Here is a 16,918-nt window from a genome sequence, read left to right as displayed (position 1 = left end):
TGACCACAGACCAGCTACATGTGCGGGCCATTCTACATTCTCCAGCTCCTCCGGCGAAATTGGTCCTGAGGGCTCTAGGCTCGATGGCGGCAGCAATCAACCTTTTGCTAATGGCGCGTTTGAACACGAGGGTCTTGCAATAGACCCTCCAGGTCCAGTGGTCCTTCCTTCGATTTCCTCTGAGCCATCCCATTCCCCCCAGCAGGGCTTGCAAGAGGGCCCTCTTATGGGGGCTCCAGTCTCCGAATCTCCAGGAAGGACGCCCCTTTTCTATGGCCCCTCCCCTAGCCACTGTGACCACGGACGCCTACCGCCTCGGGTGGGGGGGGCATTGTTCGGGCAGGGCAGTCCAAGGCACGTGGGACCCCACGGAGACCTCTCTGCATATCAGTGTCCTAGAGATGAGGGCAGTGCTGTTAGCGTTGCAAGCACTTCAGCACCTTCTTCCTGTAGGAACTATTGCGATTCAGTCAGACAAATATGTCTGTTGTCTGGTACATCAACAAACAGGGGGGAACCAGGTCCTACCCACTCTGTCGAGAGGCCATTCGGTTGTGGGAATGGGCGATCTCCACCAACCTCTTTCTTATAGCAACGCACATTCCGGGGCGGTCCAACATCCTAGCGGACAGACTAAGTCGCACCATTCTGCTACCACATGAGTGGTCTCTGAATCCCGGGATAGCGAATCAGATTTTCGCTGAATTGGGTCAACCCTGTGGCGATCTCTTTGCTTCTCCCTCGAACACAAAATGTTACGACTACTTCGCTGTCATTTCCCCCTCCGGGGAACCTCTGAGAGACGCTCTGGTGCATGCTTGGCCTCCCGGTCTACTTTATGCTTACTCTCCTCTTCCTCTGATGCTGAAGTTTCTGCAGAAAGCAAGCCGGTTGGGGAGCAGGATAGTCCTCATTGCCCCATTCTGGCCTTGTCAGCCCTGGTTCCCTTACCTTTGGTCTCATCTGATGAATCCCCCTTGGATTCTGGATCCCCGTCCGGATCTAATATCCCACCCCCGAATATGGACAATCTCAAGCTCACAGCTTGGCTGCTCCAGTTCCACTTGTAGCTAGGACTCCCGGTATCTCTTCCTCAATTAAAACTATTCTAGTAGCAGCACAGAAGCCTTCTACTAGAAAGGTCTATAGTAGCAAATGTTAACATTTCTCCATTTGGGCGGAACGTCGAAATTTGGATCCTTTCACAGCTCCTTTGCCAGCGGTATTAGACTTCCTTTCAGGGCTGTTTCATCAGGGGGCTAGCTCCTCCACAGTCAAGGTTCAACTAGCAGATATCTCTCATTATCACATGGGAAATGAACTGGGCCCTTTGATCACCACGAAATTGTGTAAGACCTTTTTGAAGGGCACCTTTCTGCTCAGACCTCCAGTGAAGGATGTAGTCCCTCCTTGGGATTTAACGCTGGTGCTTCAGGCCTTAACAGCTCCCCCTTTGAGCCTGCAGCTTCAGTAGATCTTAAATTCTTGTCATGGAAAACGGCCTTTCTTGTCGCTATCACCTCGGCTGGAAGGGTCTCTGAACTACAGGCCCTCTGTGTAACTTTTCACAAGGATAGAGTTTACCTCAGGACCAATCCCTCCTTTCTTCCCAAGATTGCCTCTGAATCGAATATTAACCAGTCCATCAACCTACCAGTCTTCTTCCCTAATTACCAAAACAAAGGGGAATATAAATTACACTCACTGGATGTGCATAGACAACTTCACTTCTACATCCACAGGACATCTGGTCATAGGCAATCTGACCATAAATTAATTTCACTGGATATCCACATCCCGACCCCACCCCCAGCCCAGAAAACCACAGTGAAAAACTTCTCAAAAGCGAACTTCACAATTCTCAAAATCAAAGTGGAATACTTCAAGGCCCCAGGGCCAGTGGAAACTATGGCCCAAACTGCAGAATCCTATATAAACGCATTCTACTGACATCTCCAGGAATGCATGGATCATGCTATCCCAAACAAAATCAAGACCCAATCATCCAAAGGCAGGCGTCCAGTCTGGTGGACCCCAGCCATAAATAAACTGTACAGCAGAAGGAGGAAGCTACTACATGATAGAGCAAAATCCCTAAAAGGGAAGGCATCTCTGATCAGTACTAGCAAAAAATTACGATCCCTCATAAAATCCTGCAAGGCCAGCTTCGAGAGAAAAATTGCACAGGACACTAAAGACAATCATAAGGCTATTTTCAGTTATGTTAGGAACCTGGAATGCAACTCCCAGACTTGTTCTGAGTTGATTCTAAGCGACAAAAAATACACTGAACCCACAGACATCGCCAATATTCTGGCAGACAGGTTCAGTGCAAACTTCTCCACCCCCTCACCCCCCAAAAGAGAAAGTATCTATCCCGGCAGAGTGCAGCCTCCCAAACATCTCTGATGCTCAGGTGAAGGCCGCCCTCTCCAAAGCAAAAAACACTGCTTCCATGGGACCAGATGGCGTCCCAGGTTGCATCCTGCATGAACTCCAAGAAGAACTAATCCCTCAAGTAAAACTGCTCTACAATCTCAGCCTCACTACAGGATATGTGCCCGAAGAATGGCGTACAGCAACAGTGGTCCCACTCCACAAAGGTGGCGCTTCTGCGGACCCTGGAAACTATCGCCCCATAAGCCTGACTAGCCTAGTCTGCAAGGCTATGGAGAGGATCATCATGGAACTCATAAACAAAGACATTGGGGACCTACAAACACTAGACCCTACCCAATTTGGCTTCGTCAAGGGCAGATCCTGCCTTTTGAATCTGGTCGACTTCTTCGAAACAGTCACCAAGGCCGTAGATGAAGGGAAGGTAGTCCACACAGCCTATCTGGACCTCGCAAATGCATTTGACACAATACCCCACTCGGGCATCATAGATAAGCTATCCAGCCTAAATATAAACGCCTATGTCACAAGGTGGGTCGCAAACTGGCTCAAAGACAGAACCCACAGAGTGAGAGTTGCTGGAACCATGTCAGACTCGAAACCGGTCACAAGTGGCGTCCCACAAGGTTCTGTCCTGGGACCTCTCTTGTTCGGTATTTACTTTTTTGAAGTACAGGCCAACGTGGGAGGACTATGGCTCACCAAGTTCGCAGATGACTGCAAACTGGGTGCCATAATCGACTCTCCAGCTGACACAAACATCCTTCAAAAGGTCTCAGAGACGGATAACTGGTGCCAGAGCCATGGTCTAAAGCTAAATGCCAAAAGGTGTATAGTCATACCCTTTGGCAAAAACAATGTGCCCACAAATTACCACATAGGTGGTAACCCATTAAGTACAGAGAAAGTAATTAGGGATCTGGGGACCCAAGTTGATAGCAATCTCTCCTTTGACAACCACATTGCCAAAGTGGTTAGAAAGACCTTCTACATAGCCCACCTCATCATGAAAGGATTCACATCTAGATCAAGAGAGGTAATCGTGTCCCTTTATTCATCCCTCATCAGACCCATCATAGAATACAATGCCCCCTTTGGTATGTACCTTACCTGACACCTGCAGCAATTAGAAAGACCCCAAAAGTACATCACCAGGAGGATCAAGGGACTCAAACAGATGCCATATGCTGCTCGGTTAAAAAAGCTCCAGCTCTACTCAGTTGCATACCGCCTACTTCGAGGTGATCTATGCCTGACATATAAAGCTATGTCCAACCCAGAATTAATGGACATGCTCCACCTCAGTAAATCTAAATCCCTTAGAGCCACACGCTCAAGGGACTTGAACCTCAGCACAGAAATAAATAGAACATGCTGGAGGGACAGATTTATAACCCAGAGGCTCCCTTCTCTCTGGAATAGAATTCCAATTCATGTTAGTCAGAGCACCTCACTAACTCTCTTCAAGAAGAATCTTGATGAGTGGATGGGGGATCGTAGGTTTGTCTCGGGGATTACTTCTGTGTCACTATTAGACAGAGGCACAGTAAACTAAACTTTAAAAAGGGCACAGTATACTCAAATCAAGGGGTGGCGTAAGCCAAACACAATCTGGCTAGGCTTATAAATGCTCCAGGGCAGATAGCCTAGTATGAACCTATGAACCTATGACCAGTTGTTCGTCTCCTTTGCCAAATTTAACTTGGATAAATCTGTGTCTAAAGTCACACTGTCTAGATGGATCTCGCAGTGTATCCTTTTAGCATATGAACGTTCTGGCAGGCCCGCACCTCAGGGAGTCCATGCCCACTCTACTCGGTCTATATCTACTTCTGCAGCTTTTAGAGCTAGAGTCTCTTTGGATGATATTTGTTCAGCAGCCACTTGGGCCTCATCTCGTACCTTTATCAATCGCTGTAAATTGGACATTATCTCCAGAGGGAGAGCATCCTTTGGCTCTGCAGTGCTCCGAAATATCCTTCCATGAAGGCCGCCCAAGGTTCAGGTAGCTGGGGACTCTGTCCCATAGGTTGCTGCACAAATGAAGTTAACTACTTCAGATTAAGAAGTTATGTACTCACCATAACGTTCTATCTGAGTAGGTAAACTTCATTTGTCAGCAACCGTCCCTCCCTCCTGCCCCCTCACTTATGAATGTTTTCATACTCAGGTCCATGGGTGTTACCCACTTATCTGAAAGTATTAGTCTTCAGGCAGTATCTGCTTTTGGGCAAACTTGATCTGAGGTCAGTCAGGGTTGGCAGGGGATTATGGGTAGGGGAGGAGCTTGGAAATCAGATCTAAAGCTGTTGAAAACTGCCGGCTCGGATCCGAGGTCAGATCCGAATCCCATAAGTTGCTGACAAATGAAGTTTACCTACTCAGATGGAACGTTATGGTGAGTACATAACTTCTTGTTTAGCTGCAGTAGGATTAACTCCAATCCTACACTTTTTGACAAGGATGGGAAAGTCATTGATAACTATGGGGAAAAAAAGGTCTCCTTATTGAAATGTCGACACTCAAAATGCAGTATGCCACAAAGCTGGGAAAAAAAGACTGAAAACCCAAAGAGGAGTCTTCTTCTTTCGGCTGCTCCCGTCAGGGTTCGCCACAGCAGATCAACTGTTTCCATTTCTTCCTGTCCTCTGCATCTTGCTCTGTCACACCAAATACCTGCATGTCCTCTCTCACCACATCCATAAACCTTACCTTAGGCCTTCCTCTTTTCCTGTTACCCGGCAGCTTCATCCTTAGCATCTTTTTCCCAATATACTCTGTATCCCTCCTCAGCACATGTCCAAACTAACGTAATCTTGCCTCTCTGGCTTTGTCTCCAAACCTTCCAACCTCGGCCAACCCTCTAATATACTTATTCCTAATCCTGTCCATCCTCGTCACACCCAGTGCAAATCTTAACATCTTCAACTCTGCCACGTCAAGCTCTGGCTCCTGCCTTTTTGTCAATGCCACCGTCTCCAACCCATATAACATAGCTGGTCTCACTACACTCTTATAGACCTTCCCTTTCACTCTTACTGGTACTCGTCTTTCACAAATCACTCCTGACACTCTTCACCACTCACTCCATCCTGCCTGTACTCTCTTCTTCACCTCTCTTCCACACTCACCATTATTTTGAACTGTTGATCCCAAGTATTTAAACTCATCCACCTTCACCACCTCTACTCCCTGCATCCTCAACATTCCTCTGTCCTCTCTCTCATTCACACACATATATTCTGTCTTAGTCCAGCTGACCTTCATTCCTCTCTCTCTAGAGCATATCTCCACCTCTCCAGGGTGTCCTCCACCTGTTCCCTACTCTCACTACAGATCACAATGTCATCTGCAAACATCATAGTCCACGGGGACTCCTGTCTGATCTCGTCTGTCAACCTGTCCATCACCATTACAAATAAGAAAGGGCTCAGAGCTAAACCTTGATGTAATCCCACCTCCACCTTAAATGCATCTGTCACTCCCACCGCAGACCTCACCGCTGTCACACTACCCTCATACATATCCTGTACCACTCTTACATACTTCTCTGACACTCCCGACTTCCTCATACCATACCACAACACCTCTCTAGGCATCCTGTCATATACTTTCTCTAAATCCACAAAGACACAATGCATCTCCTTCTGACATTCTCTGTACTTCTCCATCAACACTCTCAAAGCAAACATGCATCTGTAGTGCTCTTTCCTGGCATGAAACCATACTGCTGATCACTAATCATCACCTCCCTTCTTAACCTAGCTTCCACTACTCTTTCCCATAACTTAATGCTGTGACTGATCTATTTAATCCCTCTGTAGTTACTACAGCTCTGCACATCACCCTTATTCTTAAAAATCGGTACCAAAACACTTTTTCTCCATTCCTCAGAGGAGTGAATCTCAAAAATTGTTTTGCAAGGGGGAGAGCTCCCTGCACCCCGTATATGCCCCCCCCCCCACATCCCAAACTTATATATACCAACTCTGAGATCACCAACCCTCAGAGAAAAGGGAATATTCTGAGAAGCGGCATCTCAGCCTTCCATTGTTTTGACTACTTGGTCTCTGTGTTTCGGGACTCACTGTAGCAGGTACTGACATTTCAAATGGTTACTGGAGAAAAGTGCGTTTCTGGAAGTTTGATTTTTCAGAATTTTGAATGATCAGACTTGTGTGTTTATTCTGACTAATTGTGAAAGTATGAGGAATGTTTTGTTTGCAGTTTCTTCTTGTGAGGAAAAATTTGCTTTAAACTGTTTAATAATGATTATTTTAAAGAAAATGATTATTTACTGTGTTGATACTTCTCACAGGGCTATGGCCAATGGCACTGTTCTGCTGAAGTTTGCCTAACTGTTCTCATAACCTCCCAGATGATAAAAAAACAGATTTATAGATTTTAAATTCTCCTTAACTTGATAACTCCCGTTGCTTTATATCTGGCTAAAGACTACTCATATCATACTTCATAAGCCAACCAATTGTGCATCTAGCATCTTCCAGAGATGTGCACTAGCCAGAAACCCTAATATTCAGATATTAGTAAAATGTGTGTTTCTAATATTACTATCACTATAGTGACGTACTGTATTTTACCTGTGTTTCTAAGATTTGGAATTTTAAACGTCTTGTCTTCTCATGCAGTGTAAACTGTCATTTCTTTTTATCCATACTTCGCAATTTCCCTTAACATACTCCTTGATCTCCTCATCATCTCTGCAGTGTACTCCTCTCCCCTTTCTTTGTATATCACGATAGCCACATTCTTTCCACTTTATACCAATGTCAGTGCTCTCTGACATTACCCCTTCAAACCTCTCTTGGTCTCGCCCTTGAAGTAACTGCTCTCCATAAATGCTCTCCCTAGTCTCTGTTCTATATCTTTTCATCAAGTTGATGTTTCTTTACACTGTTGCTGCCTTATCTCCTTTTCATTTTGACAAAAGTATGTAAAATGTATAATTTTCCTTTTTTCTGTTTTTTCATTTTCTTTTTTGTTCACTATATAGACCCGTTATACATAGTCTGTTAAAATTGTAAAACTGTAACAAATTTTGACTTGTGGAGCTTTCCTTCCAAAGCCTCCATTGAAAATAGCCTGCTGGACTATTTGGACAGTCCTGATAAGCAAAGAGAAATAAATGAATAGCTCATAATGGAATCCAGACAGTCCTCAAGAGTAGTCTTTTTTTTTCCTGAGGAAAAATAAAATGGAGTAGCTGGATGTCTTTTATATAGCAGTAATACCACTTTTCTTTGTCACATGACAGCTCTAAATGGGAGCTTATAGATGGCAAATAAAGGTGTCATAACGAAGTCTTGTAGAATTTCTCCATGAAGCAGGATATTGGAAGTAGAAACTTCAAAAACAACTTGATGTGAATGCTTTGACAGATAAGAGGTGGACTTGCTAAGGATAGTAAGACTAGGTTAACAGATGCTTAAGAAGGCTTCTATGGTCCACATTGTCAGATGCTTTGTCATCAGGCACATTTCATTTCCTGACCCTAATTAGGTCTGCTTCCTTGTAATGCCAGGATTTAAGTTTAGACTGTCAAGGTTCAGAGAGGTCTGATTAATAACATTAAGAAACTGAATAAATGATGTACAACTTTAGCCACAGTCTCTTTCTTGTATGCCATTGACATGTGGCAAGGGTACCCGGATGATTACTGGCTCATATGGACCACATATTTAATTGATTTGCAAGATTTTGTCCTTTACTTAAATGAACATACATTGAGCATTGGATGTACTGTTAACCACAACTAAGGCACATCTTATTTTTAGACATCCAAGTGACCAAACAATCTAATGGCTGTTTAGACACCACATTATATTGTAAATCATTTCATAAAAATCACTTCTGCAATTACTAGATGTCACCCCCCACCCAATGATGAAAAAACATTTTTGCAGTTCTGTAAGGGAGTTTACTTACTCCCTTCCCTTGGAAATGTATAATCTCAGAGTTAGTATATATAATTATAAGGGAGTGCTGGGTGGGCTGCAGAAACTCTGTTTTATATATATGTTCTGAGAAGTAACCTTGGAGCACATTTAAACAAGTCAAGTCTTGTCTGATTTGACTTTACTGGGTCAACCTGAACCATGTCAATGCAACAGTGAATTTGACCCTACCCAGTAGGACCTGTATATGTGTCTGTGTATAATTAATATATGTGTATGTGTGTATATATTTATATAGTAATTTACAGGTACAGCAAATAGTAGGAACATGCATATTTGGTGGATAGGCAGGTCAAATGTCAACCTTACAAGAAGACACTTCTGGAGAAAACTCGTAGTTAGCTAGTGGTAAGCTGCAATTGTGAAGATGGCGAGATGGTCAGTACATTGCCCGCCCCTCTGAAATGCAGTCACTGGGCGATGAATGTGATATTTTTACTGCCTCCACCCCCCCCAAAAAAAAAACTTCCTAAGAGGCAGTGAAACCCCCTTTTATAATGTTTTGTAATCTGCTAATCAGCTACAAATTCAGACTCTAGTTTTGAGGTTAAATTAGGTATAAAAAGTAGTATGAAATAACTACTTTATGAAACTATTACCATCTTTTATGCAATTGTACACACTGATTTCACATTATTCTTACTGCGCAAGTGTAGTTAAACACTCTTTTTATTTATCTCGTAATGTTTTCTTCAAATGCCATATAATTAATCTGATAAGTTAAACAGGCTGCTAACTGTTTTGTTTAGGGATCAACCTGTGCATTTGCTGAACGAATATTGAGGAACTATGGCTTGAAGACTGGTTTCTACAGGTAGGAGATTAAATTTATTATGTCACAAGGATTAACAGGGAAGTCCTAGATCACCATCTAGTAAGCTACTGTGTAAAATAGAAACTGAGGCACATTGCATAAAGTCGTAAATTGTCTATACAGGTAGAATAATTATAATGCTGTGCCTCTCAAGACAGTGTTGTATTTTATATTTGCTCAGTTGTTTGAACTTTCTCATCTACTGATATAAATAATTACTAAAGGGTATGGAGGGATTTGCCCTCACCCGCAAAAATTATGTTTTTTAATTTATTTTTAAACATTTTTTGATTAACAGTTTTATACATTAGAGTATTATTTTCATAGATATATATATATATATATATATATGTAATATGCATATACCTTTTCAAAACAGATCTTAGCTTTTCTACATCACCTCTTCTCTGCTGCTTAAACTCTGTTATTGAATTATAAATCTAATATTTTGGTTGCATTTGGTTTTACAAACAGAGGTCAACTTGGCTGAGACTCTCCAGTTTGTCATGAGCATGAAGGGGGTATAAGTACTCCTGGTCAGTTTGTACCCTTTTGGGCATGGCATTGTAATCTCTGTTGGTGCAAGCTCCAGCCCTTTTTTTCCCCCCCTCATGTTTGGTAATGGTTATCCCTACTGTTTGTCATTGCCCAGTTAAGTAGTATTTAGAATTTTGTAATTGGATGGTGCTAATTTGTTTAATGTGAAGTTTTGAGAATAGTGAGAGGGTAGGTGTTTTGTCTGTTTTTCTTGTTGCTCAGTTTGTGCAGTCTGAGTTACTATGTATGTGGTGTATATGTACTGTGAGGAGCACCACGATTATGCTGCAAAAATGGGTAAAAGACAAGCTTGCAAGGCACCTTTAACACACCACTCTTGCACGAGACTGTTAACAGTGCTTACAGGTGCTTAATGTATACTTGTAAGTGCTGTTAAATTCTGGTCTTGTGCTAGGGATTATCAGCCGAAGTGCTGGTCAACAGAGAAAAGCAGTACAAAGCAAAACCAACTTTAGAAAGGTGTTAGTTCTGTCTGCCAAATTTAATAAAGTAACCCCTTTTAAAGCTGTTAGCCCTACAGACGAGCACTTAATTTCTGCCTGCTGTCTGACAGCTCAGTGTGCTTTACCGGCTGTCAAATGTTTTGAAAGCCAGTAACATTTTGCACTCCTACATTAATTTTTCTGTAACTGATAACATGGTGCAGATAAAAATCCCTGCACTACAGAGAATTATGATTGAGTTTGGACACTCAAACTGGTTATGACTGTGTTATCAAATTCGAGATGCCACCCCCCCCCCCCAAAAAAAACCCCAAAACAAAACAAAAAAATGCTTTATGACCTTGGGAGTGTTGCTATTTTGATTTGCACCTTCCTGAGGTGTGACATTGTGAGGGTTGATTTTGTGTCAATTGAATGAAACTGTGATGATTCATAATAGGCCCCTGGTGACTGCATCTACAAGACAGACAAAGACAGTAGGAAGCATTAATTTACAATTCCCTTAAAGTAGAGAGCTGTCAGCTCACGTTCTCCCTTCTGTGTCCACCAACTGATGCACTCTGCAGTCCTCTTCAGCGGAGTGCTGTGACTAAAGAGACCTTGCTTCTTTGTTCCATCTTCCATGAATATATTGTTAGAAAGTGTTAGCATAATATTTTGCAGTGATTTAAAAAAGCAAAACAAATTTTGAGTCCTTTCTTATACATAAATCATATTTAAATTTCTGTTAACTTAGTGCTGTTGATTCTGACCTGTTTAACAGGTGCTGCAATGTTTAGAAACAAAATGAATTGTTTTTTATATTAAACTCATATGGAGCATATAGTACAGTGTGTGTGTTGAAAATTTCTTGAGTTGAGCCAACTATTCTGTTAAAGCCCTAAGGATATTGAGGGTAAGCACTAGTGACGAATGATTACTTGATGAATTTGGTACTGCTGTTTGCACTTAATGTACGTGGAGAATGCACATTAGATGGGGATTCACATTTTAGTCAGTGTACTTCCACTACTGATTACTTCCTTTGAAATATGCATTGTACACAGTTGTTGCAGTTTAAATCTGCTTAGTCATGGTGATAAAACAATTCCATTCAATGCTTCCAGTTTGTTTGTGTGTGGTGTCTTTGAGACACTTGACTGTAAACAATTTTTCTCAAAACACTTTTTTTTTTCTCTCCTCATAAGTTTAATATTACAAGGTGACTGCTTTATTAATTAAATTTAAACACCAAGTAAACATGGTCACTTAGTGTTTGGAGTGTGGGAGTTTGTGGGAGCTCAAAGAATGAGACGTACAGATGGGGAATCTGTGTAACACAAATTGTGCAGTTACTGCCTTTTTGGTTGGAACCATCTCCTTAATACCATGTCTCTGGTGCATTAAGTTGTATTCTAATTATTATGGCAAAAAAGCTCCTCAGAATCATTGTACAAGAAATCAGCTAGTTGGTACAACTGAGTGATTTGTTTCCTTTTGTTTTATGGTATAAATTAAAGTAGCGCTGTGTTTACTGAATATGTTAGTTGAACAAAAAACTATAGTAGAGGAAGGGGTGACCTGTTTGAGTCTATTAATTACTGGTTGTTGAGTGTTTCACTGTTTTTGAGCATTAATGTCTTTACTCTGTTAATCCTTCAGGGTTTTTTTTGTTTTAACGTGCTGAAAGCCGTTACTCTAAAATCACGCAATATCCTTTAAAATTAGTAGTTTATGTAGTGTAGAGACAGAGAGCAAGGGACATGTGATATTGCAAATTTTTGTCTTAAAGGTCATTGTTAATAATACATTAATGCTATAAATGGGGTAAGCCATGGGGTGGGGCAAATGTCATCCTTTGGAGTTGATGTGGAGTAGTTTGATGTCCCAACTCTTTCTGGAATGTATTATCTGTACAGAGCCTGTTAGCCATACAGACATGTATTTATTTCATATTAATTATTATTATTTTTTTTTTTTGGTGGCTGATGTTCTTGTTTGCTAACAATTTTTTTTTTGTGAGAGATGAGAGTCTCATAAGTTCTACCATTTTCAGTGTCTTTTGCCTAGAATAGGAGGAAGACAGTGTTCCAAGATTTTAACTAGCAGAGTTTAACTAAGCTAGGCCAGGAACTTTATGGCTTTTGTGGAACACAGTCTCTTGACTTTAGCTGAGTGAATGTCATAGGCAGCATAAAAAAAGTCTAGAAAACTTGTTTCAGAGCACAATAATGTCACTCTTTGACAGATGCCTTGAGGCCTTATGGACATGGCCAGATATTTCACTTAGGCCTTTATTCCCTCTTGGATCCATTGGTAGATGTTCTTCGTGTTTCACTGTTGCAGTCATCACATTTGGGTTATCCTGCCAGGGGTAGCCCTCAGTTGGCCCGAATACCAGAGGCTTAGTATTTCTGCGTCGGTTGCTGTCACTCCAGGACTGACGTTATGTCATCAGTGGTATAAAATCAGGCAGCCGACCCCATTACATCAGTCTTTCTTGCCAAGGATCCTGAAGCAGAAGCAGTTCACATGAGTGCCGGTTGGCCGCTACCTGAGTTTTTGTTTCCAAATTGAAGTTGAAGACTTCTAAAGCTAAGTAGCCCATTGGGGAATCCTTTTTGCTTGCTCTAACCGATGTCAGAAAAAGTTAACGGATGTTTCACCTGTGGAAAGCAAATACCACACCGAGACTTCCATTCTTACTGCGTCACCTTTTTAAGCCCAGACCATGACGTCCCCTATTGTCGCTTTTGTGCTTTGTTCAACGCCAGAACTATACATCGTTGGGCTCTTATTGTAGCTAGATATTGTCGTTCTCCGTCCTCGAATTCCGATATGGCTTCAGTAAGCCATCCAACTACCGATCTTCCAAAAAACGTAAAGATAAAGACAGAGACAGACTGCACAGGTCCAAAACTGCCGACGACACTTTCGTTAAGCTAGTTGTTAGTTCTCTGGTCCTCAGTGAGGAGCTTTCCCTGCCCCTGATGTCCGCTTCTGTGTATTCGCAGGCCGCTACAGAGACCCTTTCGGAGTCCAGTATGCCGCTTTTCTCTTCTTCGACTAAGGATCCTGTGGATGTCTCTACCTTAGATGGGTCCGGAGCCGCTGAGCAGGCACCGGCTTCTGAGGAAGTACTTCACACTACCGATACTCAACACAGACCAACTTCTTTTGCGTCTTCATTTATTTCTAAAACTGCCGAATTTTTAAGGCCCAAGGTACGAACCACACCCAAAAAAAACGACGACCCAAGCTCGGCCACCTGCTTCCTTGCCTCAGTCTCAAATGCTTAAAATGGTGGAAGACCTTATTATACTTATTGGGGGAAGCCAGGCTACCCCTTCCAAAAGAAAAAGAGACTTGCCCTCAGTAGTTTTATCTGAACAGGAGTCCGATGACTTTGATGCATCTGAATATGAAAATATGCAACCCCTCTCTGCTTATGAGGATTCTGATGCAGCGGAATCCATTCCTTCTGCCTCTCCACCTGGGATTTTTCATTTTGGGAAACCCTACATACTTTAAGGGAGCATTTCCAATGGGAATGTCAGGACTACTCTCAGTCAAAAAAGAGACTCAGGGAATTCTTAGATCTGCCACAGCACAAATCTTTGGCCAGTCCTCCTGTCCTGGATGTTGTGATGATGTTTTTATGGAATCCAGTCTGACTCCTGACACCCTTCCTCCTGCTCCCAGGAAACCTGACTGGTATTAGAGTCCCTGACACACGCACATTTCTTTTCAAAAATCCTACTGCTGACCCCAAGGTCATTTCTCAAGGACCTAAAGGAATCAAAGCAACTTCAGCTAAGAATCCCACCCCCTCCGATAGGGATTCCTGAGCATTAGACAGATGGGGTAAAAAAATGTACACCTCTGCTACTCTTGCTATTAGAGCATTAAATTGTCAGTTCCACATACTAAAATATCAGCAACATACCACAGAACTCCCAAACAAAAAATATATTTTTCCTGCTTGTGCAGAAAACAAAGAATTACAAGAGTTAATGCATTTTGCAAGTCAAGTAACTAAGCATACCTTACAATGTGATTTTGATGCCCTAGAAGCATCTTGTAGGGCAGCAGTCATTGGTTCTGTCCTTAGAAGGCATGCTTGGCGTAAGGAACAGACCATGTCAAATCCAAATTATTGGACACACCCTTGAACAAAGACAACTTATTTGGCACCAAAGCAAGAGGTCTTAAAAAAGATGGAAGAAAAAGCTAAATCTATGCAGACAGATTTCTTAAAGGTCCAGCCACGGAGGTTCAGTAGGCATTGGCCCTCCAAGCACTGGTCCTTTCCTGCCCCCTCCAGGCCAGCTCAGCCCAGACCCAGGGGAAGCAGATGCCCCAGACAACAGCCCCAGGGAATGCAGAGATCTAAGCAATGGAGGTCCTCCTCTTCAAAAACAGGGAGTGCAAAGCCACCCCCTTGTGGTAAGAACTCACAATGACTTTACACTTCCTCCCCCTACCTCTGCCCACCTGCTTGTGCCCCTAGGAGGAATACTCTCCTTCCACGCAAACAACTGGGCCACCATTACCAGCCACCGATGGGTCCTCAACATAGTGTCCCAGGGATACAAATTTTATTTCCACACTCCGCCAACCCCAGAAGGATTCTCAGATTTTCCTCCAAACCAGTGGGCAGATGCCAAAAAACAAGTCCTTTCCCTACTGTCCATGAGGGCAATACAACATGTTCCTGCAGAACATATAGGACAAGGTATCTACTCCAGACTCTTCCTGGTATCCAGAAAAGAGGGCACATGGCACGCCATCCTCTATCTATCCATTTTAAACACCTTTCTGGTGATACCAGAATTCAAAATGCTCCTCCTCCAGCAGCTTTTACTAGTGCTTTCCAAGGATGCTTGGTTAGTCACCCTAGACCTAATAGAGGCCTACCTACACATCCCAATCGGGGAGTCATGCAGGAAATACTTATGTTTCGTGGCAGCATCTATGCACTTTCAGTTCTTTGGGCTTCCCTTTGGCTTATACACTGCTCCCAGAGTTTTCACAAAACGTCTGGCTCCCGCCATTGCTTTTTGCAGACAAAGAAATATTCAAATTTACCCATACTTAGACGACTGCCTGATTTAGGCAAACAGTCAGGAAAAGCTGCCACAGCACCTGACTTTTGTAAAGGACTTACTGACCTCCCAGGGGTATACTGTCAATGAAAAGAAATCAAAACTAGTCCCCACACAAAAAATTGTATTCCTGGGAGCAAGCTTGGACACAGCATCCCAGATGGCATTCCTCTCTCCAGAAAACCAAGCCCTACCTGACATAATTCCTGCCAGGCTTCCTAAACTCTCTGGCAGACAACTTAAGCAGAAACCTGCTAAACCCACATGAGTGGCAGCTAGACCACAGAACCTTCACCCTTGTAACCCAGAAATGGGGTACCCTGAAGGTGGACCTGTTTGCCTCTCATGCCAATCAGCTTCGCAAATTCTGAACCAGGGAACCTCACAGCAAGGTCTGGAATGTGGATGCTCTATCTTTCCAGTGGGTGAACCTCTTGGTCTACGCATTTCCTCTTCTACCACTCATTTCAAGGATACTGCTAAAAATAATGGAGGAAAAACCGAGGACAATCCTGATTGCCGCAGACTGGCCACGGCAGCACTGTTACCCACTGCTGCGCAGCCCGTCACTCCTGCCACCATGGCAACTACCACAGATCCCAACACTCCTGACCCAGAGGAGTGGAAAATTCATGCAGCCCCAATTGCAGACCCTCAACCTGGCAGCCTGGCTTATTCCCTGACCTCTCCTCAAGCTGCCAACCTGAGCAAAACAAGTCCTAGATGTTGTACTTGAGGCCAGATGCCCCAACACTAGAAAAGCCTATGCTGAGAAGTGGAAAAGGATTTGCACCTGGATCCAGGCTAAGGGAGCTGGAACGGCACAGCCCTCCCTACCTCTCATCTTGGATTACCTAGCAAACCTACTACACAGGGGTCTGTCCTTCTCTTCTGTTAAAATTCATGCCTCTGCCTTCTCTACTCATTGCAACACAGAGCCACCTCTCTTCTCACACCCCCTCATCAAACATTTCCTAAGAGGGGCTAACAACTTAAGGCCACCCAGAAGAGCTCCTACCCCAGCTTGGGACCTTAACTTTGTGTTGGAAAAGCTCACCCTTACCCCCCTTTGAACCTGCAGCTTCCACAGAGTTAAAATTCCTCTCTTGGAAGACAGCCTTGCTTCTGGCCATCACTTCAGCTAGAAGAGTATCAGAGCTACAAGCTCTCATGGCTGTCAAGCCCTTCATCATTTTCCATGCTGACAGGGTCTCCCTCAGGACTAACACATCCTTCATGCCTAAAGTGGTGTCCTGTGTTGCTCTCAACCAGTCTATTCATTTGCCCACCTTTTTCCCTAACCCACAATACAAGGGGGAAAGGATTCTGTACTCTCTAGATGTACACAGACATCTCAGATTATTTCTGGACAGGGCTAAATCTGTTAGAAAAACTGATCAGTTGCTTGTCAGCTTTGCAGCAGGGGTAGAGGATAAGGCCATATCCAAACAATCTCCAAATTTATAGCACACTGCATCCATTTCTGCTACAAACAGCACGGGAAACCACCCCCAAAGGGGGTCAGAACACATTCCACCAGGGCAACCTCCACCTCTGCAGCATTTCTCAGAGGGGTCCCTACCAGGAACATCCTGGAGGCTGCAACATCGACATCTGTTCATACCTTCACCAAACATTACCACCTGC

At 43.3% G+C, this 16,918-nt stretch overlaps 1 protein-coding gene across 3 annotated transcripts in view; it reads left to right on the top strand.

Moving 5' to 3' along the window:
• Window positions 1-16,918, top strand: part of FPGS (folylpolyglutamate synthase) — a 1,649,361-nt gene that overhangs the window by 446,615 nt on the left and 1,185,828 nt on the right. For all 3 annotated transcript variants that reach the window (XM_044058278.1, XM_044058279.1, XM_044058280.1), the window contains exon 4: window positions 9,122-9,186. In XM_044058278.1, coding sequence (XP_043914213.1) covers window positions 9,122-9,186 — 65 coding nt within the window. The remainder of the gene's footprint in view (window positions 1-9,121; window positions 9,187-16,918) is intronic.

Source organism: Protopterus annectens, chromosome 16.part0, assembly GCF_019279795.1.
Source record: "Protopterus annectens isolate FY-2018-M chromosome 16.part0, PAN1.0, whole genome shotgun sequence".
NCBI lineage: Eukaryota > Metazoa > Chordata > Ceratodontiformes > Protopteridae > Protopterus > Protopterus annectens.
This window is presented reverse-complemented; position numbering and strand designations above follow the sequence as displayed.